This window comes from Leptonychotes weddellii, chromosome 9 (assembly GCF_054177405.1).
Source record: "Leptonychotes weddellii isolate Sample4059 chromosome 9, ASM5417740v2, whole genome shotgun sequence".
In the NCBI taxonomy this organism is placed as follows: Eukaryota; Metazoa; Chordata; class Mammalia; order Carnivora; family Phocidae; genus Leptonychotes; species Leptonychotes weddellii.
Window position 1 is genome coordinate 75,761,604 of NC_138377.1, and position 24,596 is coordinate 75,786,199.

The 24,596-nt window shown below is 47.8% G+C and overlaps 1 protein-coding gene across 1 annotated transcript in view; it reads right to left on the bottom strand.

Moving 5' to 3' along the window:
* Positions 1 to 806: 806 nt before the first annotated feature.
* Positions 807 to 24,596, bottom strand: part of TGM5 (transglutaminase 5) — a 29,272-nt gene continuing 5,482 nt past the window's right edge. The window contains exons 2-13 of the mRNA XM_006731703.3: positions 24,032 to 24,211; positions 23,677 to 23,922; positions 20,537 to 20,655; positions 17,914 to 18,042; positions 17,162 to 17,339; positions 8,445 to 8,583; positions 7,502 to 7,605; positions 7,161 to 7,400; positions 3,301 to 3,666; positions 2,654 to 2,814; positions 1,328 to 1,461; positions 807 to 1,141 (exon numbers count right to left, since the gene is read on the bottom strand). Coding sequence (XP_006731766.3) covers positions 988 to 1,141; positions 1,328 to 1,461; positions 2,654 to 2,814; positions 3,301 to 3,666; positions 7,161 to 7,400; positions 7,502 to 7,605; positions 8,445 to 8,583; positions 17,162 to 17,339; positions 17,914 to 18,042; positions 20,537 to 20,655; positions 23,677 to 23,922; positions 24,032 to 24,211 — 2,150 coding nt within the window. The 3' untranslated portion in view covers positions 807 to 987. The remainder of the gene's footprint in view (positions 1,142 to 1,327; positions 1,462 to 2,653; positions 2,815 to 3,300; positions 3,667 to 7,160; positions 7,401 to 7,501; positions 7,606 to 8,444; positions 8,584 to 17,161; positions 17,340 to 17,913; positions 18,043 to 20,536; positions 20,656 to 23,676; positions 23,923 to 24,031; positions 24,212 to 24,596) is intronic.

The following is a 24,596-nucleotide window of genomic DNA, read 5'->3' on the forward strand; positions in this document are numbered from 1 at the left end:
CTTTGTGTTCAGAAGGAGCAAACACACAAGCTACAGCCAATAGAAAGGTCTGAGAGTACTTCATTCCCTATCAAAAATCTACTTCACTGCATTATTCAGCTGGCTTTATCTCCAGAATCACGGTCATTCCAGGTCCACCCAGCACCACAATGTACTGGCAGACTTTGAGCCAAGAGGCTGGAACTGTTAAGATTGAGGGACATCTTAGATGTGATATGGAAAGGGACTCAAAGGAAGGCCAAGTGAGAGATCTCGTAGGCTTTTTTCCCCCAAGATACAAAGAGTCAGTAGTATGTAGAAACTCTTACAGGGGTTTTGGTTTCCCCAACCAGATCATGACTGATACATCATCTGTAAATACGTTACTTACCTGTTGACATGTCTATTGTCTATATCCCGCCCATCCACCATAAATAGAATGTAAGCTCCATGGGGGCAGAGCCTTTGCTTTGTTTACTCTCTTGTCCGCTACGCTCAGAGCAGTGCCTGGCACATACTAGGCACTCAGTAAGTCACCCTTGAATGGACTCCAGCATTGCAACAGGAGGACACTGGCAGCATCCAGGGAATAGGTGGGGGCTGCTGCAGGGAAAGTGATGACTGCATGGGTGCAAAGGGGGTGAGAATAAGGACTGAAGTTTATTGGGACTAGGGCGCTAGCCACTGCAGTGACAAAATGACAGTGAGCTGCTCAGCCAGTTTTTGGGGTGGGAGCAGTAAGTCCTGACCAAGTCCAACCAGTGTCCTCAGACCTCTGTGCTATCTCACACTTCTGGATTGGATACCATAGAGTCCCTGGGCTCTGATCAGAGTCCTGGGGAGCTGTGCAAATGGCCCAGGGGACTATCCACCGCTGACATCTCTTCTGCTGCTTACTTTGGAGCCCTGCAAAGCCTCTGTTGTGGTGTGGAGTGGCACAGCTTGCATTTGAACTTGCACCTTCTCCTGATGCTTAAAATCTATGCATCTGGCTCATTGTTCTAGAGTTTATAACCTCAAGTCTACATAGACATTCCTGTAACCCTTGATGTCCTTAAACTTGTTGCTCCTCAGATTCGCTTGGATCTGCCTTTGGCCACTCTTGAAGGGGACGGTCTCCAGTGTGATGCTGGCCCTGTGTTGAGGTTTGAGGACTCCAATGCTGTAGCAGAGAAAAGAGAATGTTAGAAGACCATGGGCATCATGAGAACCCCAAAGCTCTTTTCCACTGAGCAACCGGGGTTTCCTTTTGTGGTATTCTCAGAGACTGGCCTCGGTGCCCGTCAACAGAAAGAAGGCTTGTGGAAGGATAGGATGGGGGCAAAGGCCGCATGCTGCCAGCACTCACAGGACTCTCTGCTGTTTCTTGAAGAGCCCGCTTCCTTCCACAGTTAGCACACAGTCTTCCACGTGCTCTGAGAGGGGGTTTGAAAACAGCACCTGGATGGAGAGTGGCTGGTTCACAACGGCAGCTCCTAAAACCTAAACAGAGAGATCCAGAGGAGAAGAATGGAGCAGAAGATTAATCTCATTCCCCAATTCACCAAACATTTACAGAGGGCATTGCTCTTCAGATCTATTTCCTGAAGAGCTGGACTTCTGTGGCCCATGTTTTTCCAGCTATGGCTTAAAACCAACTCGATGGGTTATCATTAATGTTTTTTAAAAATGAAATAGAAGAAACACGAGATATTATGTAAAACTGTGCTTCATTTATACATTCATAGATGTTTGTATAAAATATTTTACATCCCTCAACCCAGCATATGGAAAAGTCAGATAAATTGGAGGCTCTAGTGATATTTCCTCTGCTCCAAGGATTTCCTCCAAGTGTAAAATAATCCCGAAGGATTCTCATGCATAATTTGAATGGATAGAATCTTCTTTGGCACTTTCTTACTGCAAGTCCACTCCATCCCATTTCTCCCTCTTAACATAATGGGCTCATTTCTTTTCACCCCATTGTGTGAGTGAAGAGCAATGGAACATTCAAGACTGTAGAGAGATGGAAGTAGCCTCAGGAAACCTGGAGGCACTTTTGGAAACCCTCCCTAAAACAAGACTCCAGTGGCTGGGTTTGCCAGATGCTCCCCACCAGGGGGCACCACAGGCTCTCTTGGTAGGGTCTAGGAGTTTGCTTGGCCTGGGGAGACAGCACTGAAGAAACCCATGAAGTCTTCCCATTCAGAGGACCACAGAATGTCACAGCAGGCGGTGTCCTCAGAGGCCAGCTAGTCTAATCCTCTCATCTGACAGTTCAAGAAGCAGAGGCCCAGGGACTTGTTCAAGAATGCACAGCCAAGAAATGGCAAATCACACCTGAGCTGACCTCAGGCAGTGCTTTTCTTCCCACTCAGCTTCCTCCCATTTGAGCTCATAGTTCCTCATGTTGACCTCAGGGAAGGCCAACAGTGGGAGGTGGCACAAGAGCGGGATCTCTTCCCGTCCTCTCCATGGCACCTGCTCAAGGTCCACCCATAAGGACTTTGATGGTGCAAGAGGATGGACACCTTGTCCAATGTTTTCAGATGAATCTCATGTTCCCAATAGGGAGGTACCTGGGGACACCAGAATAGGAAGTGGAAAAGAGGGGCTGCTTTCCTGAACAGACTCTCAGAGGGCTGCACTCCCCACAACCCCAAGCCAGATCCCCAGGAGCCCCCAGGCCACTTACGTTAATTATGATGGCTGGATAGGCTAAGGTGATGATCTTGTCCACCAGGATCTTTTCCGGACTGCTCTTCTCTTCACCCAGGGCACTGATGCGGATTAGCTTGTCTGTTGACAGGTACCGGCTATACTGGGAATAGGGAATTCTACAGGAATGGGTCTTTGCTAGGGAGAAAACAAAAAGATGAGGTGAAAGTAGCTGGGAAAATCAGCTAGGCCTGGGTTGGGTCTGGGGGACCCCTCTTTGGAGAAGAGAGGACCAACATGTACTAAGCCCCAGTAAAGCAGGTACTAAGTTTTCAGGTGGAGAGGCTGAGGTTAAGAGAGGTAAAATGATTTCCCCAAAGTCATTCTCCTGGTAAATGGATGAGCTGAGGTTCTAACCAAGTTCTGGATGTCTCCAAAGCTCAGGCTTCCCCTACTAAACCAGGCTCCCTTCCTTGAAGTAGTAAAGGGAGGAGAGGAGGAGGAGGAAGAGAAAGGAGAAAAGGATGGGGGGAGAAGGAATCTGTGCCAAAGGGGACATTAAGGAACACTGGTGTCACAGAGATCTGTCCCCAGAACCTTGTGGTCTGGCTTGTCCCCACTGGCATTTCCATAACGCACTCTGTGTACACAGACTGTCCCCATGCCCAGACCCAGAGCCCATACCTTCTTCAGGAGAGAGTGTGATAAAGGCTGTGTCCTGCCAGAAAGGGGGCAGGGGGCTGCCATCATGCAGCAGGGACTGGGCAGTCAGGTTCACTTTGAGGTCCTTGAACTGGAGTGACATGTTGAGAGCCAGCAGGACAAAGCTTATGTCCTGGCCCATGTGGGGCGGGTCGACCAGCTGGAATTTCAAGGAGACCTGGACAATATCACTGGGCCGAAGGGAAGGTGTGTGCAGCCTCCAAAGGCCGTCCCCGCTCTGTGGCTCAGGTGTGGAATGTTGTGAGTCTGCTTGGTGGGGGTCTTCAGACCTTCCAGCCTTCAGCTTCTGAAGAGCCTTCAGGAACACCTCCCTCTCCTGGGGGGAACCTGGAAGGGCAGAGACGGCATTGGCTGTGGGCCAGATTGACCCAGGGAGGTAAGCCTTGGCCAAACACTGTAGGGCTGTTAAAACCTTCATTTCCAACAACAGACATTCCCTACCATTCAACAGGTGCTTTCTTTCTTTTTTTTTAGATTTTATTTATTTACATGAGAGAGAGCACGCGAGCACACAAGAGAGGGGTAGGGGCAGAGGGAGAGACAGGCTCTCCACTGAGCAAGGAGCCTGATGCTCCCCAGTGGAGATAGGGAGGGCCCTTTGGACCTTCTCTTTGGTGCCACGAAAGGCCTAGAACTTTTTTTTTTTTTTTAAATCACTAGCACTGGGCGCCCGGGTGACTCAGGTGGTTGCGCGACTGCCTTCAGCTCAGGTCATGATCCCGGAGTTCTGGGATCAAGTCCCACATCAGGCTCCCTGTTCAGCGGGAAGCCTGCTTCTCCCTCTCCCTCTGCCTGCCGCTCCCCCTGCTTGTGCTCTCTCTCTCTGTCCAATAAATGGGTAAAATCTTTAAAAAATAAAATAAATCACTAGCACTTTTTTATTTGTTTATTTACTTACCTTTTGACTCCCTTTACCCATTTCTCCCATCCCATCCTCCTGCCTCTGCTATCCACCAATCTGTATTCTGTATCTATGAACTTGGTTTCTTTTCTTTTTTTTTAGATTCCACATATTAGAGAGGAAATCATACAGTATTTTTCTTTGTCTGACTTATTTCACTTAGCATAATGCCCTCAAGGTCCATCCATATTGTCGCAAATGGCAAGATTTCATTGTTTTTTTGTGATTGAATAATATTCCATGGTGTATATATATATACACAACATTTTATTTATCCATTCATCCATCAGTGGACACTTGGGCTGTTTCCATAGCTCAGCTATTGTAAACAATGCTGCAATGAACATGGGGGTGCACATATCTTTTCAAGTTAGTGTTTTAGTTTTCTTCAGAGAAATACTCAAATGTGCAATTGCTGGGTCATATGGTAGTTCTATGTTTAATTTTTTGGGGAACCTCCATACTGTTTTCCACAGTGGCTGCACCAGTTTGCATTCCTACCAACAGTGCACGAGGGTTTCCTTTCTCCACGTCCTCGCCAGTAACAACAAAATAATCCATATATAGATGAGTAAAATGGGGCTCAGAGAGGTCCTGTCATTTGTCCAAGTCCCACAACTTGCAAGGTGCAGAATCTGGGTGGAAGCCAAATCTACCCAACATGAAAATCTGTGCTCATGGTCATGGGACTCTATTCTGCCTTCCCCATGGGAAAGATAAAGGCCCACAAATGGGGGAAGACTAAGGCTCTTAAAGACAGCAGCATGGTGTGATTTCCTGTTCCAGAACCAAATGATTGATCAGGTGTAGACTAAGTCCTGGAAATGAAAGTGAGAAGCCGAAAGAAGAAAGGAGGGAAGGAAGGAAGGAAGGAAGGAAGGAGGAAGAAAGAAAGAAAGAAAAGAAAGAAAGAAAGAAAGAAAAGAAAAAAGAAAGAATGAAAGAAAGAAAGAAAAGAAAAAATAAAGTAAAATAAAATTCAAGCAAGCTGAATTCCCAGAGAGGCCTGGCTTCGGTCCTGGGAGGTACTGTGGCAGGAATACTCACCCCTGCTTCCCTAATAATCCTAGCAGATGTGTTCACCTAGCACTCACTGCCCCCAGTGTCTGTCCCCACCCCTTCAGTCTGCCCCCACATCCTCCCCAGGCAGAGGCACTTTTTATCCCCTTGCTCTGGGGGTTATTCTAAGCCTGGTTCCAGGCAGAAGAGGATCTCAAGGCATCTGCTTCAGCAAGAGTGGGCCCAGGGAGATATGAATTAGATGTAGCTTACCTGTGGTCTGCTCTACCCCCAGATCCTGTTAGGCTGAGGGGGAGGAGATCAAATACTGCCCGACTGAGCAGCACCCTCAGGCCCACAGGAATATAGCTACAAACCCCCCAAAATACAGTGGAACCCCGTGGACCTCTAGCAAATGCTGTCAATGCCCCGCCCGCCACATCCCCTTAGCGCTCGCCAGTTCAGTGCCCACGTGCCCTACTTCCAAATTCTAGCACCTTCCACTCTCTTGAGGCTTTCTTCACTACCAGAGCTGCCTTAGCCTATGTGTGGAGCAGGCCGAAAGTGCTAGGGACTTGATACCCCAAGGAGAAGACCTCAATCCCTGACTGACAGGAGTTGGTGGATAAATAGCCTAGCCCCCTTGCCTCTTGGGTAGGATAAATCTGTGGTGGTGTTCTACACTTGATACTGAATCCCTGATAGGGTTGCCAGATTTAGCAAATAAAAATACAGGGCCATTTAAATTGAGTTTCAGATTAACAACAAATAATTTGGGACATGGTTAGATGAAAGAATTACTCATGCTGTATTTTCCCTGGCAACCCCACTCACAGAGCCCCCCAGCAGGAGCTGAGCTCTAGCTGCCTGTGCTGCTAACGGGCTTGACAAGGCACCCTGTGTTGGCCTCCTCCCCTCCCCTGTCTCACTTGCTCACTCTCCTTCCTTCCACTAGTTCCTGGATGGCCTCACAGATCAACCACTTGTACTTGAATCCTTGCCTCAGGACCTGTTCTGGGCACCCCACCAAGATAACCCCAGAGTGGATGGAGGTGAAGGGGATGATGAGCAGCATCCTGGGCTGTGTTCAATGCTTGCCTCTCACTGTGTAAAACCCTTCCTAGGCTCAGATTCTGGAGCTTCTCTGTGGGTCCCAAAGGCCCACATAGACAAACCACAGATACCTACTCCCCAGCACTCCCAGCAACTGCTCAGGTACCTGCCACTCCCCTATTTTCCTGATTCACTCTTGCTCAGCTCCTGCCCCTCACTCAGCTTCTGGCCCTCATAGACTGTATATTTTCACTTGGCTCCCTTGTGGTTGAACCGAGTGGTTGGTGTTTCTCAAATTTTGGGAATTAGTTCATGCCTGACTACTTTAGTTGCCTATTCACCCCTGCTGACTTGAGTAAGAAGCCCCTGCCAGGTCCCCCCACCCCCCAGACCCATCCTCTGCAGGGGGTAGGTGTTGGAGTAAACATTCGGCCTTATATTAGCTGTGGTGCTGGTTGGTGGTCTGGATTGTCTTCCAAATACTCATAAAACAAAGTTAATTAGACAATATGTTAAATGAAATTCATTAAATTAACTAATAGGATAGGATTTACTAAATCCCCTCCCATCTTGAGAAGGAGGTTAACTTTTCAGGAAGGCAGAGTGAAGAACTCACATACTATTGATGGGATGCCTGTCAGTGGCCCTATGGTCAATTGACCGTCTTGTGGAGGTTGCTCACTGGCCTGTGGGATGTGGGGTGGCGGTGGGCACAAGCAAGTGAGGCAGTGGGAACATCTCAACTGGGACCTTAAAACTGAGGAGACAGTGGACCTGGGTTCTGTCCCTCAGATTCTGTCTGGTTCCCTAGCTGGCTGGGAGGGTGTCTCCAGGACTTGGTCTCTGGCAGGGGCTGGCTCCGTCATACCTTCTATGTATTTGTAGTTCTCCGTGATGTCATCTCGCTCATCACTTTGAATGCCCTTGGTGCTGATAGAATTGCCAACCGTATTCGTGTCCCGGTGAATTTTCTGCTCCTTCCCTCTGTAGACAAGCCAGGACATGCAGTCAGCATTCACCATGGAGAAGGCAAAGGCTGTGTCATAGTTCAGCTCCACCTCTCCCTCTTTGATGGCTCTGACCGAGGCAGGGCCACAGCAGTAGAGGCCTGAGGAGAACAGAAGAGCCACAATGGGCTGTTGCTGCGGGGTCAGGCAGGGGCAAGGGTGGTGTCTGCGGGAGTGGGTTCCGCCTTCCGGACAGCCTCACCGTTGCTCGTCTCCTGAGGTGTGGCATCCAGCAGCTGCCAGCCTCCATATCCAGGAGGGAGATCCTTTCGGGCCATCCAGCATTCATTCCACACGTGAAAGTTCCTAAAGGAGAAGCCAGAGGAGTCAGTGTCAAATGAAGCTAAGGGAGAGCTTGTAGTGCTTGTGTTCTTTGCAGAGCAAGGCAGGGGATGGTGGGCAAATGGCCTGCTAAGTAGAAAGATTTAGTGCACCCTAGGCCTTCAAACCTCCGTGGGTGAATGGTAGCAGCTCTTCCTCCTGTGTGAGCCTCGACTTGCTCAGAAAATAGCTTTCTTCTGTGAATAGAGAGTGAAGGCTTCTCGAACTAACTGAAGTTAAAAATCTCTCTCTCGGGCGCCTGGGTGGCTCAGTTGGTTGGGCGACTGCCTTCGGCTCAGGTCATGATCCTGGAGTCCCTGGATCGAGTCCCGCATCGGGCTCCCTGCTCAGCAGGGAGTCTGCTTCTCCCTCTGACCCTCCCCCCTCTCATGTGCTCTCTCTCACTCTCTCTCTCTCTCAAATAAATAAATCTTTAAAAAAAAAAAATCTCTCTCTCACTCCCTCCAAAACATCCTCATGGCCCTTTCCTGTGTGTGCTGCTGACTCACAGGGCCAGTCATGGCGTGTCTGGAGGTGAGGCTTCAGGCCCGCCTGTGGCCAGAGCTACAGGCTGATATTAAATGAAGGAGATGACAAAGAGGGAAACCTCACCCAGGGGAGAAAGCTCTTGGGATGTGAGGATCCTAAACTCAGAATCGGTTTTGTGTTCAGCTGTGTCTCAGCCTTTGAGTTGGGGATACAGAGCCCTGGGACTGGTGAAAGTGAGGGGGGCATGACAGGGCAGCACGCTCGTGGGCGCAGGCCTGACCCACTCTCTGCTGAAGGGGTTTGCCCTGGAAAGAGACGGAGAGGTTGTCTCTCACCAGACACTGTCCTTCTTCTTATTCTCCAAGATCCTGCCCATGCTGTCATAACGCTCATCTATGATCAGGTTTCCATCTGTGTCGTGGCCAGAGTCAAAGTTGGTGATCACACGGGTGGGGATCCCCAGGCATCTCATCACTGCAGAAAGAGCAAAAAGAATCTCCTATGGGCTGTGGATTCAGGAATCCTACGGATTCCCTGGGCCCAGGGAAACCATTCACTTGGCACTTGCAGGACGGGTCAGGAGCTGTCTGTGGCTATGGGTTGGGGATGTTGCCAACCTCTCTCCCCACCTTCCTGAGCTCCTCTCTGGGGCTCATGGAAGAGACTCCGGGCAAAGGTTGGGCTTCTGGTTGCTCGGACAAACAATGCCAAGGCCAAGCAAGTTGTGAGTTCTCCTGCCTGCAAGCAGCAGGGGACAGGCACACCCCCTTTGGCAAGACTCAGTGGCCTGACTAGTCTCACTTTCTCTCTTGGCCAGAATTTTGGCTCAGACCATCAAATTCTTAGACAAAGAGGTCTGTGGCTTGGACTCCCCCCTCTCCATGGGTGTATTGTCTTGGAAACTTATCAAGGAAAGCATCACAAAGGAAGGCAGAAAAGGATGGAAACTGTAACAGAAGCTTAGAAAAGTGAGAGTGTACCTGGTAGAGAAATTCTAGAAAGGAGGTACACCCTTGCTTTTATTCCTGAGGAGGTATCTTCCCTTTGCCATCCAACTTCTTTTCTTTGTCCCCTGCCATATTTCCCCCCTTCTGCACTCTTTACGTACAGCAATATCCCCCAGCCTGTCCTACCACCAATGCTCTGGGGACCCTCCCACTTCAAGTCCAGCATTGGCAGGTCACCCCATTCAATAATAATATAATAAAAATAATTCAATAATAATAATACCCGCCAGGCATGTTGCTAATTTATCCTCAGGACAACTCTACATGGAAGCTGCTATTATTATCCTCATGTTAAAAGATTAAGAATCAGAGGCTAAGAAAAGTTGGCAACCTTGACCAAAGTCACACAGTTGGGAAGTTGCAGACCTATCACTCAAATCCTGATTTCAGTGTTGAGCTCGTACTCAATTCTGAGCCCCCCTCCCAGTATTATGCACACAGTTCAGCGCTCTAGTGTTTTCATCTTATTAAACACATCAAGCATTTTCCTATGTGATCAAATATTGGCACAAATCCTCTCCAGGTCAGGGTGGGGACACATCTCTGGATACAGCTTGGAATGGAGAGGAGAGAAGCCCAGAGGGGAACCTGGAGCTCTCTTGGAGTGGCAGGTCTGTGCAGGGCCAAGGAATGAGGGCAGGGAGTGAGGAGAGCTGACAAGTGAATTGTGGGTGGAGGTAACACAGGACAGCCTCAGAGGGGAGGGTGAAGTTTGGAAAAGCTGCCACTAAAGGAACATGAGACAGGAGTAAGGCAAGAGCATTCAGGTGACTCAGGAGAATTGCGCTGAACACATTTATGCTAAGATTACAGTCAGGAGGGTGGGTACCGCTTATGATAATAAGAGAAGGCACGCCAAGGAGGGTGGGCAGGGAGAGCAGGAAGCAAGCCTCCGAAATGCACCCTGACTGATGAATTCATAAACAGCCACTTGGAGTGTCGGTGGTGGTATCTGCTCCTACTCAACAAGGCTTGATGGACCTTTCCCACCTGAACACAGGTCATTATTCTCACAGCACTCTGAAGTTCTCTAGTAGACATAGCACATGGCTTGTAATGATTTGTTTGCTAGTTGGCCCTCCTGAGGGCAGGGATTGTGTGATATTCATCTTTACCATTATACAGCCATTAACAACACAGAGCCAGACCTGTTTTGCAGAAATTTGGTGCCTCGTTGCTAGATGGGTGAATTGAGTGTCTCATGAATCTTTGCCCGTTCCGGTGATTTCTGACTTGACACACAGCACTATCGTAATGACTGGGCTATGCTTTGGGTATCAAGCTTGACTGTCAGTAGAGCATAAGCTTTGAGTGGTGATGGATTTGCCCTGATCCATTCCCACTCATTCCTCTTCCTGGCTTGTGAGAGGCCTGGGATGGGGAACAACAGCTTGTCCCAGTGAGGCCACGGTGGGGCTAGAATGGTTGTTTACATGGGGAGTGAGGTCTCCCTTAGCTTCCACATCACACGATGGGAGCTAACAGTGCTCAGATCTGCATGAAGTCATACACATCTATTTTTCCTGGGCTCTTGCTCCCTCTGTCCTGCTTATTCTGTCCTCCCACAAAGAGCTCATCCTGTCTCATGGGCTCATCTCTCCCTGTGTGCCCACAGCTCCTGAATTTGAATCTTGAGCCTGTATGGAGACCTCGCTGCTTCTAAACACATCGCCAGTTGCACTTATCCTCCTTGCCAGCTGACGACATCATGCCGGGCACGGTGCCAAGCACTGCATAGGCATGATCTCATTAAATCATCTCCACAACGCTGGGGTTCTCCTCACTTTAAAGAGGAGAAGTCTGAAGCTTAGAGAGGTTGAGATCACATGGCAGAAAGAGGAGAGCCAGGGCAGGATTTAAGCCCACGTTTCTCTGATCTCAAAGCATCCCCATGCTTCTAGCGACAAGCCACACCACTACTGCAACTTCGCTAGGCTTCCCGGCAACACCTCATTCTCAGTGCACCGTTCTCTGTGAAGTTTTCACTGCCTACTTCACGCCACACTGGCCTCCCTTCCCATGCTCTCACCTGTGCCGCATATTTTATCACTGGATGGAACTCTCTGGGATCTCCTGCATTTGTCTTATCTTGTCAGCCAGATCACAAATCCGCCTAGAGTAGGACTCATAGAGGACATTTTTCTTGCATTTCTTTGTTTCCAGCACAGTGCTGGGCACAGAGTAGATGCTCATTAATGGCTCTCAGCCATTCAGCACTCATTCAGGGATACGTATCAAGCCCCTGAGATTAACCAGGCAATGGGTTAGACGCATACACAAAAATGAAAGACATTCCTGTCCTCAAGGAGCACAGCTCATTTTTGACTGGTGAGGGACATCATCCCAGTGGTGTATTAAAACATGGAGTCTGTCTCAGGACTGGCCGCAAAGCTTCTCACCAGTTCTTTTCCCTCCACTGCTCCCCTACTACCTCTTCATGTGGAAATGTGGCTCCCATTTAAAAGAGAATTCAGTGGAAAGTTAGAGTTCCATTTGTCGAAATTTGTTTGGTCAGCTTTGCTGCCACACTTCCATGGTTTATACTGAAGAATGCAGTCAAAGCTTCAGCTAATAGAGTTGAAGTGATTGCATTTAAATGTGATGATATTTAGCATCTTTTAATTTCTCCCTGGACACATTAAGCTTCGAAATGGTAAAAGTATCTTCTGCTCCTATGCCTTTAATTGTTGCTTAAACCCAGATGGTTATATTGTCTTGACTTTTCAGATATACCTTCACAAGGTCCTGTTAGAACTGTTCTTGACTGTCTGCAATGGCAATGAATCTTAAAACTGCTCTAAAAAATAATGTCTACTACAGGGGCATCTGGATGCCTCAGTCGGGTAAGAGTCAGACTCTTGATTTCAATGTAGGTCATGATATCAGAGATCGAGCCCCACATCAGGCACCACACTGAGCGCAGAGCCTGCTTAAGATTCTCTCTCTCTCTCTCTCCCTCTGTCCCTTTCCCTACTCACACATTCTCTCTCTCTCTCAAAAAAAAAAATTGTCTACTTAAATTACCAGGCATGTAAAGAAGCAGAAAAATATGACTCATAACCAGGAAAAATGTCAATCAATAGAACTAGATCTAGAAATGACAGAGATGATAGAATTAACTGACAAGGACCTTAAAACAGCTATTTTAAATATTATAAATATGCTCAAGAGGAGGTAAAGGAAAACATGAACATAAGAAGTGAAATGGAAGATAGAAAGATGATCTCATGGAACTTATAAAGATGAAAAATACAATATATAAAACAAAAAAATTTTGGACAAAATATTGCACTATAACAATACACTCTTTCTTCTGTAAGAGCACTTTCAGAGACAATGTTACATATTAAATACATCAAAATGTTTCCCTATCATGGGGGGAGGTGAATAGGAACAGGTTATAAGACAAAAGGGAGGAAACACCAATTAGTTAATTAATTTTTTAAAAAGGGGCCTGAAGCAGACCTGTTATGATAAATATTATGAAATGAGGAATATGATTAATTTAACCCTGAACACTCCATGGAACAAAGAAAGGAAATAATGTAAAAAAGGTGATGGAGATGATGGGGAACTGAATTTTAGGGGATGACTAGAAACACTTTGTGAGTGAGACCCAGCAAGACCTCTGGAGTCCAAAAGGCTGAGATTAAAACAGTATCAGTACGACTAAATGTAATAGCTAACATTTATGTAAAGCTAATCATGTGCCAGGTATTTTTCTAGGTGCCAGACATGTATTAACCCACACAATCCATTCCACACAATCCAAGATGTCTCATAAATCAATGGAGAATAATAGATTTGTGTTTGAGCCAAAGGTTGAGGCAAAATAATGCACCAGGACATTGGCTGAGGTACCTTTTGTGAGAGCTAAAGGCTCAGTAAAAACAATGAGAATAAGAGTTGTATTCAAATGAAGATAATGAGGTACTTTATAGAGGCCACTACACAACTGAGTGAGAGGCAATCTTAGATGGGCATCTAGCCCAGGTGTGTTCAAAAAAGTTTTAAGCAGAGGATCATTGCAAGGCAAGGCATAAGAGGGGATCCAATATACAAGAGATATACACATGGGGTAGTTTTGGGTGAAGGGAGGAGGGCCCAGGCCCGAGCAACACAGCCTCCTCATTTCCCACCACCCTTCCCACCATGGCTCCGGGGCCCAGGTGTCTACAGAGGAGGGGATCATGCCCCATAGACCTGCTCACAGTAAACGTTCATGTCTTTCAAGTCATTGCTGCCCCCGCCCCCACCCCATGCAGCTGTGGGCAGGAACAGACCAGGCACCTTCCTAGGATGCCTGACTTTAAAACAAAAACAAAACCCCAACTTTATTGAGATATAATTCACATACCATAAAATTCACCCTTGTAAAGTGTACAATTCAGGAGTTCCAGTCCAATATGGTGACGTAGGAAGACCCTGAACTCACCTCCTCCAGACACGCCAAATCTACACCTATTTATAGAGCAATTCCTCTGAAGAAGAACTGAGGGCTGACTGAACAGCTTCTGCACAACAAAAGATAGACCACATGGAGAGTGGCAAGAGAGAGGGAGACATGGTGATGAAGTTAACACCCACCCCAGCTCTGGGAACTGCAGTGAGGAGGGTTAGTACTGGGGTACTGTGAGTTAGTCTGCCCTGGGACACAGAAAAAAAAGTGCAGTTTAAAAGGGCAAAGAGAACATAATAAAAAAAATAATAATAAATAAAAGGGCAAGGAGGGTGTAAAGGAACCAGCCTTAGAACCCTGACAAATGGCCAGTGGAGGGGGGTACCTGCTGGAACTCTCTCCAGGTTCCCGGTAACAGGGAGTGGATGGCCAGAACAGGAAAAGCCTGATGACTAAGAGCTGTGGGTGGCCAGCCCGGAGTACAGAAAAGGTAGGCCAGAGATTTGTCTGAAATTCCCAAAATAACAGCCAACTAAATGGATGTCAAAGAAAAAGCCCGTTTGAAAATTATAAGTGTATCTTTGATGCATGCAAATTTTCCTTTTGGTGATTTTTCTTGAGGAAGTTGAAATTAATATGTTGATTTTAAAAAGGCCGTTCTGAACAGAGGCAGTGCTGCAGAGGGAAGAATGCATTTCTGAGTCAGACAAGGGTCACTTGATCACTTCAAGCCTCAGTTTTCTCATCTGTAAGATGATGGTAATGATATCTACTTTGCAGGTGGTCATGAGTGAAAGTGCCCAGCATGTGCCTGAAGCCCAGAGGATGCTGGGTAAATGGCAGCTGCTGGTGAGGTTTATGGGTCAGTACAGCCTAGTGGTCACAGCCTGCCACACTTGGGACTGGCCCTGCTGCTCAATTTCCTTGTCTGCAAAGTGAAGATGATGATGATAGACCCTACCTCACAAGGTCATTTGGGGGGATCAAACGAAGTGACCCTAGCTGTACTTACTAAACATTCACTGTAGCCAGAAACTATTTATTCTTAGGACTCTCCATATATGAATTCCCTCAATCCTTCCAATAACCCTCTGAGGTAGGTACTATTACTTCCTCCATTATAAGTCTGGGGCACAAGCTAAGTGACTTGCCCAAGGCTATTCAGCCAACTGATGGTAGTGCTGGCACTTGAACCCAAGCAGCCTATCTCCAGAGTCCACATGCCTCACCATTGTTCTAGGTTGTCAAGAGTTTAGCACAGTGCCTGGCACAAAAGAGGTCCCCAGTAAATGACAGCTATTGTGAGTGTGAAATAATAGTACTAATAAATGTGCTTTGGCAGCTATATGGAGCTAAGGAATTTGATAAATCCTTAACTTTTAGTGGAGGAAAAAGGCTGGGTCTTGCCCGTCTTTGTATCCAAGAGTACTTAAAGCACCGTGCCTAGCTAGAATAAAGACTCAATAAGTGTGGCTGGATGAATAAATGAGTTTTTCAAACAGATATATTTATTAATATACACCATGCTGGCCCTTTTGGGGAAGGCTGCTGCTGCCTGAGCTACAGGTGGATCAAGCCACATTTGACCCACTTTGCCCAACCTTTTGCTTCCCAGGTCACTAAGGGGCCATGATTCTCAAAAACATTTTAATTGGCCTGCTCTCCTTGCATAATCTCCATTCACTGGCTGCACCCCTCTCATCATCCAGTTCCAGACAACCACACCCAAAACCCTTGTCCTCTCCCTCTCCACACACACATCCAGCCCATTAGTCTCTAGGTTTTTCCATGCAGAGGAAAATTCCCTCTCCATCATGCACAAGAATGATCCATTCTCTGCCTGCCAGTCCTGTGCCTGCTCCCTGGATGACTGAGACATCCCAGTTCACTCATGTCTCTGTGGTTCTGAGCATCAAAGCTGTTGAATTCCTGGTTTCCTGTCCCTGGGCAATCAAAGCCTCCAACTCAAGGCGAGGCTCTGCAGCGGCAGAGGAGGAAGAGCTCAGGACTTCTTCCTCATCAACCCACGTGAAGTCATCCTCTGTAGGTGTTGACAGAACTCCATGTACCCTTGGCCAGAGGCCTGGCGCTCGCTCCTCAGCAGCTGGAGGTGGGGAGGTCCCTAGGCTTCCTCCAAGAGCCCAGAGATGGGCTTAGCACACATGTGCACACAGACTGCACCAGGTTTTGCCATACAGGGAATTTTGTTGTTGTTGTTGTTGTTTTTCAAGATTTATTTATTTATCTCAGAGAGAGACAGAACACAGTGGGGAGGGGGAGAGGGAGAGAGAGAGACTCTTAAGCAGACTCCACGCTGAGCACAGAGCCTGACGTGGGGCTCAATCCCATGACCCTGAGATCACGACCTGACCCGAAACCAAGAGTTAGATGCTTAACCAACTGCGCCACCCAGGCGCCCTTGTCATATAGGGACTTTCTACATGAAAGGCTGAGCCTGCAATAAACACTAAGCTGGCCTCCCTGGGGTGGACTAGAGAGTCCTGTGAGCAAAAGTTGTTATTTGGCCTCTTTCCCCAGCTAACAAGAATAAGAATTTCCTGACTGTGACCCAAGTCAAGTATACACATATGCATGCCTAGAGGCTGAGAGCTGGCCTAGGCATGGGGGGCAGGGTGAGGGTCAGGACCAGTAGCAAGTTGGGCCCTGGGTGAGGCAAAAGGCTTCCTCCTGCTATCTCTAATGTGTGACTCATTTCCAGGTGTCAGTTGTCTCAAGATTCACCGCTCCCCTCCTTTCTTCTGCTTGCCCTCTTGCCACCTACAAATCAACTTCCATCTGCTTTCTTTCTCCCATACATATTTTTTAATTTATTTTATTTTTTAATTTTTGAAAAGATTGATTTATTTATTTGAGAGAGAGAGAACGAGCACAGGAGCCTGAGCGGGGGTGGGGCCACGTGGAGGTTGGTGGCAGAAGGAGAGGGAGAGAATCTCACACAGACTCCCTGCTGAGCCCTGAGAGACGTCTCACGACCCCAGGATCATGACCTGAGCTGAAATCAAGAGTCGGATGCTTGATTGACTGAGCCACCCAGGCGCCCCCACCCCCCATACATTTTTTTTAGCTTTTCTTCTACTAGTGTAGCATCTACTCCCTATCTGAAAAACTGATCTCCCATTTTCCTCCATCACCTACCTCCCTATCCTGAGTCAGGCCTCTAGGCCTGCTGAACATGAGGCAACTCCATATTCAAAGTCATTTTACTTCAACCGCCATCTTGCTCTGACCCCATGGCCCACACCACCACTGTGAAGCACATTTCCCTTCCATGTCAAGACCACTCTACAGGCTCAGAAAGGGCACTAATCAGTTTGTAAGTTTTCTAATTACTTGGCCTTTCATCTCATTCCCATCTTGGACCAGACAGTTTCTAGCCAGGCTCTTAGGTTGTCCAAAATCAAAGGAAGAACAGGGAAGGGTACGATTTCTACCTCAGAACCATCCTCTAAGATAAGCCCAGACCCATGAAGCCTGGAGCCAATGATGAGGCCGTTTTACAGAAAGGGCTTCCCTCGAAATGTTCCCTGGTGGGACCTGTGCAAGCCTGGGACGAGAGAGGTTCAGAGGGCTACGACATGAGCCAGTACACTTTGGTTCTCTCCATGGGGCCCTTTCCGCTCCCTACCTGTGCACATGATGGCAGCAAAGACCCAGCACTGCCCGTAGCGCACTGGCTGGCAGCCTGTGGCATGCCACTCTTTCAGGATGGCCACGCTGCCCGTCCACTCCGCAGGGTTGATGCCGTCTAAGTAATTCTCACTCCAGTTTCCATTGAGCACCCCATTGTCATCGTTGCTGTTGATCTGAAGAGAAACCATACGTAGGCACATTAGAAGTGTCCTTTTCCTCAGCAAGATGTGATGTGTGGGCTGCCTCCCAAGGTCTGTGGGCCTGAGACACAACGGACTCTTTGATCTCATTTCACGTGGAAATTTCCAGACCTGCTAGGGAAGGGGTCGGGGTGGGAAGCCGGCCGTTCTGACTTGTCTCCTTAATTAATTTGTTATTCTATTTCTACCTACCTCCTGCAAAGCTAGAGCTCGGCTCTGCGAGCTCTTAAAAATACTTCAGAGCAAAGGAAATTTCGAAAAGATAAGACCATTTCCCAAACCAGAGCTACGCTCAGCCTTCCCTAAAACATGCAATTTGGAATTAATTGAGGCGACGGCCCCCACCCAGCGAATTCAGAGCTCGGCTGAGAAAACCTGTTACCCAGATTTTTTCCCTAGTCACAGCCAAATTGGCCTTGCCAGAGGGCCCCTGCTCTTGACTCTTCATCCCTCCCATTGCAGGGAGTCGGCACCCCCACCCCACACATGGCTTCCTTCCTCCCTCCCTGGACACACCTTGGGTGGGCAGAGCCAGAGCCCAGCTCACCATGGCACACACCACTCTGCTGATGTAGATGGGGCTTCCCCGCAGGGCACAGTCTGTGGCTGGGTCGATCTGGAAGTTCAGGCTCTTGTCTAGCAGCTCCAGGCAGATGTCTATGATAGTCTCTTCAAACTACAAGGAGGGAGATGCAGAGAGGCAGAACACCCATGATTGGCACATGTAGATATGGAAAGAAATTCATGACCTACCCCACGCGGCTCTCCAATAGAGTGTGTTTGTGGAATGTAAACCCGTTTGGAAGGTAACTGTGTCCAGTAGCCCAGACCCAAACTGCCTCCTGAGCAGGTGCAGGGTCTCAGCGCTCTGTGGTCACAACCCACCTGGTTTGTATATCCTACAAATCAAATCCCTGGAGTTTTTTTTCCAATAGTCTGACTGGTTAAAAAGTCTCTTTCTCCCTCTTCACCTTTCAATGCTCACACTCCCGGAGCCCATGGGATGTTCTTGCTAAAACTGTGTTGCCTCATCTTCTACCTCCAGCTGCTGACCCAGCTCATCACTGGCAACTACTGCTCAGATGCTGGCGCCAACTTGCCTTGGCATCTGTGACTCGGGCTCTAGAATGACTAATAGCATGTGAGGTATGGAAACTTCCCACCCAAGGCAGGCTGACTTGTCCTTCGGGCTTGGCATGCATGCCATTTTATCTGAGGCTTTCCCTGAACCCGAGTCTGGTTTAGCTTCAGGTATGGTAGAGCCAAGTTCTGTCTTCCCTGCCTGAGCACATGCTCTGTTTCTCTCCAGCTGTTCTTGTAACTCTATGCCCCAGACCTGGCACAGTGCCCAGCACATAGTAGGGACTCCATACATTCAACTCCAAGGTTGAATGAGAGTAAATGAATGCAGTTATTCCCATGTAATATTCCCATATTGTAATATCCTGGACAATAAGCAAGATTAGGAGGCTTTTCTGACCCATCTTCCCCAGGGGACAGTTTCATCAGTTCACTTTTCTGCTTTGAAATGTTCAAAGGCCCCTAAGCCTTCAGAATCAAAGCTCTAACCTCCTCTATAAGTCACATAATACCTTCCCTGATCTGGCCCCCTTCTACTTCTCCAGCCTCATGTCTCAATACCTTCTGCTTCATGATTTTGCTCCAGCAACACCAGATTCCTTGTAACCCTTTCAGCAGGCCAAACTGTTTCTCACCTTTGTGTTTTGGTTCATGCTTCCCCCTGTGGTATTTTCCCCACTTGGCTAACTCAGTTCAAGCACCTCCCTTCCTAGGAAGCTTCCCTGACAGCTCCATGCCCAACCACGTGCTCCTCCTCCAGGCTCCCAGAACATCCTGTGCTCATCTCAGTCTTTGCCAATTCCTACTGCATGGTAAGCGACCTGCTTATGCGACTGAGTCTCCACTACACTGTGAGCTCAGGGACCGTATTTAATTCACTTTCACATCCCTAGCACCTAGCACCCTGCCTGGCACTTAGCAGGCATTCAATGTAAGTCCACTGAATGAGAGGGAAGGAGAAAGGGAGGGATCCATGGCTCAGAAAGAAGCAGTTGCTCACTTCTGTTGCTCACAGATGACGGTAAGCTCCTGTCTCCAGGGACTCTCCAGATCCTCATTTGTCCATGCTAAGTAAGGAGCTGGGGAGGTCAGTTGGGGCCCATTGAGGTTGCCAGGTCTCATCTTGCCTATAGCCACCTGGTGGGCCTAGGCTGTGTGACTGAAGCCACATGTGTTAGAGTTCTATTTGGGCAAATCCAGGAAAGGAACCCATATCAAATGGACACAAGACTCCACAAGGGCCCCCAGGATTTCCCAGCCAGTAGCCATCTGGCAGCCAGGGCTGGTCTTCTCCTGGCAACAGTGTTGAGAGAGACCCCTCTTCCCTGGCGTGGTGCTGGACTTCCTGGAGCACCCGCTGGAGGCTGAGCTTTATGTGGGGGCAGGAGTTGCAAAGCATTGCGATGAACACGATGCTATTTTTACAAATAAAATAAAGTTTTAGAATATGCACAGTAAAGAAAATGTAGAGAAATATACACCATGCTGGTGACAGTGCTTAGCATGGCCTTCATACTCTAAGTACCTATTTTTGCCATGTTTCCTTGTAAAGTTTTAAAACAGCCATGTATTAGTTTTATAATGAAACAGATATCTGATCAAAACCAACAAAGAGGCAATGGTAACCGGGAGGGAAATGCACTGCTGCTCGCCAACCCTGCTTCTGGCTGAGATGTTCAGGGACAAGTTTCCTCAGTGTGACAGAACTGATCCTAGGGTCCGTGGCCTGGGCGATGAGGATGAAGTGAGAGAGGCAAAGGGGGCCCTACTGGAAACAGTTCAACAAACAAAAACCAGGCACCATCATGGCCATCATCACTCTTGTCCTTTCATCCTCATCATCGTGCTCAATGGAATTCCAGGGTGGGTGTCTTTAGCTGCTCTTTTCCCTTAGATCCTGATTCCAAACAAGACATGATCAGCAAAGAACACCTTCCAACCATCTGTGACTGCTCCTCTAGCTCCCAGATGTCATCTCACATCTTACTGTTCCCATCTGTCAGTTCTGGGTGGACCCTGCATGAGGAGCATCCTCCCACCCTGCTCCTGCTCCCCTCTTCCCATGAGCCAAGAGTAGGGCTGACACTCACCTGTCCATAGTTCCAGGGGCATGGGCGGATCCAGTTCTTGTTCCCTTGGTAAATGAAGCCGTAATCATTCACGACATATTCCTGCCTCTGGGGCTCACTGTCCAAGTAGACAGAATCCTCTAGGAATCAAAGTGGGAGGACACAAAGCAGAGAAGTCAGTTTGCCCTTCCCACCCCATTCCCATCCCCAGAAGGCAAAGTCCCATGGAAACTAAGCTCTGGGGGCACCTGGGTTTCTCAACTGGCTAAGCGTCTGCCTTTAGGTCAGGTCATGATCTCAGGGTCCTGGGATCGAGCCCTGCTCTGGGCTCTGGGCTCCAGGCTCTGGCTTCAGTGGGGAATCTGTTTATCCCTCTCCCTCTGCCCATACCCACACTCGTGCTCTCTTTGTCTCTCAAATAAGTAAATAAAATCTTTAAAAAAAAAAAAAGAGCTCTGGGGAGGGCATTGGATGACACAAACAGAGGCAGAAGGCGGCTGGTTCTTGGAGAGACCAACCTTCTATAATCCCCCAACACTAGCCACGGGTTCAATACAAACATGAGGTTGAACAGCAAAAATTTACCTTTGGTGGAATTTCTTGGTTTGCAAAGCACATTTACATCCTGACCCCTTTCAAGACTGAGGGAACAGGCTCAAAGCGATAACTTGTCCAAATCACATGTAAGTACAGAGTGAAATTTGAACACAAAGTCCATATGATACCATATTCCATGATCTTTCTGCTACACTCAACTAATCCCGATTGGAAAAGAGCACACCAGAATTTCTGGGTCGACATTAACCTCCTCATTCCTTTTGTAGGAATTTAATCTAAGGACAGTATTTAGGAAGTGCACAGAGATTTGGATGCTAAGCTGTTATATCTGAGTGCTGTTTATAACACTGAAAAGCTGGAAACAACCTAAATGCCTGGTTCTTGGGAGCTGGTTAAATAGCCATAATTCTGTACACTATTAATATAAGATCACAAAATTGTATATATAGGCATTGAAATCTACACATGACATATTAAGTTTAAATGGGTTACGTAATAATGTTACAGCATAAATTGATGTTTGTTAAAAACATATTTATGCAGAGGATTTTGAAGGCTATTCTAAAAGGTGTTAATAGTAATTTTTTTCCCTTTTTGCCTATTGGTATTCTCTAGATTTTCTGGAATGAACATGTATTACTTTCATGATATAAAAAATTATCTTTTTAAAATTGAGAATAAACAAAGGCCATGGGAGCAGGTGTCCCCTTTGCAGGTCCTGGAACAGTCTGAAAGTCCTGCCAAACACTTAGGTAAAAGTACTCTCCTTGCTTCCTCAGACTTAGCCTGCATGGACATCGGTGGAGGAGGACCCCTGGGAGAGATGTGTTTCACTGAGGTCTTGCACCAGTGTGGTGAGACCTGAGGGTTCACGGTTGAGACCACACACATCCCTCCTCGCAGCGGGGGCTAGCAGTGGCCAGAGCTCCAGGGTGGGGCTCCCCAGCCAATATCTTGGCCATGCTGATGGGGTAGCCACTGATCCTGACTTCAGCCCCTACTGCTCCCTACTCTCATACTGAGTCTCCCTGGGACCTGGATGGGGTACAGCTACAAAAAAGAAGTCCCCACAGATATCACTTTCCTCCTCACAGTTCAGGGGAGGCCTCAGTACAGTCTGAAACTCACAGTCTTGGAGGCCAGGAGAGGGGTGTGTAAGAGAGGGAGAGATAGAGAGAGACAGACAACTGTCCTCCTGGACCAGGGGCAGGGCCTTTTCACATGGCTAATGGGTGAGAACTCTGGGCCACTCATTGACACTTGCTGTGGGTGGTGGGAGGTGGTTGGAGATGCTAGATCCCATTCAGGTTCTGGTACGACTCACCTGGCCCCCTCAGGATAAGGTTGGGGGAGCAGGTAGACAAGAGGGAGGAAGGGGAAGGGACATCCTCGAACTAGAAGTAAGACTGTTAAGTCTGGCCTCTGCGCAAAAGCCCACCAGCCACATTCTCTACTCTCAACTCTTCCTGTCTTTCTTCCCAGTCTTTCCTCTTGGCTTGTCCTTCATTCTGCCCACAACATGTCTGTATGTCTGTATAACTATTCTGCCCCCAGGTAGATTTAGATGACAGGGATTGTGGGATAGGTAGTGCTGGGCTATTCCCTGTAGCTTTGTTTGTCTAAGACAAAAACTGGAAACAGCCAAAATACCCACAAATAGGAGACTAGTTAAAAACATTTGGTGCATCCAAACAGTGGAGTAATTGTAGCCATTAAAAAGAACATATTAATAGGAAAATACATTCAAAATTGAATTATTGAATGAAAAAAGCAAGTTAAGGCATGCTATGTACTATATAATCCCATCTGTGGTATGAATATATAATCACACATATACGCATATGTGTATAAATACATGATTATTTAAGCATAGAACATTTTTGTAAGGCTGCACAAGAAAATGTGAACAGGATTTTCCTCTGGAAGTTGGAACTTGGAGATTGTGATAAGGTTTTACTTGTCACCTTATACTTTCCTCCCTGCCTCCCTCCCTTCCTTCCCTCCCTTCCTTCTTTTCTTCTTTCCTTCTTTCTTCTTTCTTTCCCTTTACTTCATTCCACATTCAATGCAATGCGCTTATTACTCTTATAATGAAAAAAAACTAAGTTAACTTAAAAATGTATGGTGGGGCACCTGGGTGGCTCAGTTGGTTAAGTGTTGGCTCTCGACTTGGATCATGATCCCAGAGTCCTGGGATCAAGCCCCGCCTGGGGCTCCCTGCTCAGTGGGGAGTCTGCTTCTCCCTCTACGCACCCTCCTCATCCTTTCTCTCTTGCTTGCTCTCTCTCTCTCCAAATAAACAAATAAAATCTTTTTAAAAAATGTGTGGTAAAGGTAGATGTTAATAGTGGTCAAATTTAATTATAATAGTTTTCTTTTTAAGTAAAGATGACTTGGCTCATGTTTTTAAAATTCTAAATAAGCAAATAAATAGCAACTTCTCCCTGCCCTGTTTGTTGGTGCTTGGGAGTAGATGCTGAGTGCATGCAGTTAGGAGGTTTCTGGTAGCCAGGGAACAGGGATCTAGAAATCCTTGAGCCTGGCTCTCTGTGGCATTGACAAAGGGACAGAGACAAGAGACCCCCACAGGCACTCTGCCTTACCTGGGCACCAGGGATTGAAGAGCAGGATGAACTCCCCAAGCTGGTAGGCTGTGACAGATCTCTGGAAAGAGTCAATATGAACTTTCAAGAGATACCGACCCACAGCTGCCACAGGAGGGGCGCACAGGATCACCTCCAGGGAGCTGGCCCCGTTGGTCTCCAGTGAGGCAATCCACGGGCTGGGGCCATGACGACCTGTCAGGCTGAACAGGGCTCGAGTCCCGTTGGACAGGTCTGGTAGGGGTCCTGGGAGGGAAGCAGAACAGAGGCTCTCTGCAGTAACTTCTCAACCCTCCAGAATCTCCCTAAATACACCACACGCACACACACACACACACACCCCAAGGGTCCTCACCAGTCTCAGCCACGAAGATGATATTGTCCAGGCCTGGCTGGAAGCCCCGGTTCCTGAAGTACAGAGTGATGTTGAAGGCCTGGCCCCTGCGGACCAGGAGGCGGTCAGAGCTGATCTCGTCTGTGTGGTGCTGCATGTTGTTCCAGGCGCTCTGGAAGTCTGTGAGGGCCACCTCCAGCCCTGCAACAGGGAGCCAGGGGCATATGAAAGAGCAGGGTTGTGGAGCCTGGCCCAATCTTGCCCACCATTTATTAGCTGTACAAACTTGAGAAAGAAACTTAACCTCTCGGAGCCTTAGTTTCCAAGTCAGTAAAACAGAATCCATGATACCAGACTTACACAGTTGGTATGAGGATTAAATGAAGATCCATGCATGCCAGTGCCTCTTTTTTACTTCCTTCTTCCCTCCCTTCCTCGCTTCCAGGACCCTCTGTCCCCATCTTGCTTACACCCTCCTCCTGGAGATGCATGGTTTTCTGCCTCTGTCCAACCCCTTTTGTAGTCCTGGCTAAGTGTGATCACTCCCTTCAGCCTAGCATGTCTCCAGATTCACCCTAGCATCCAG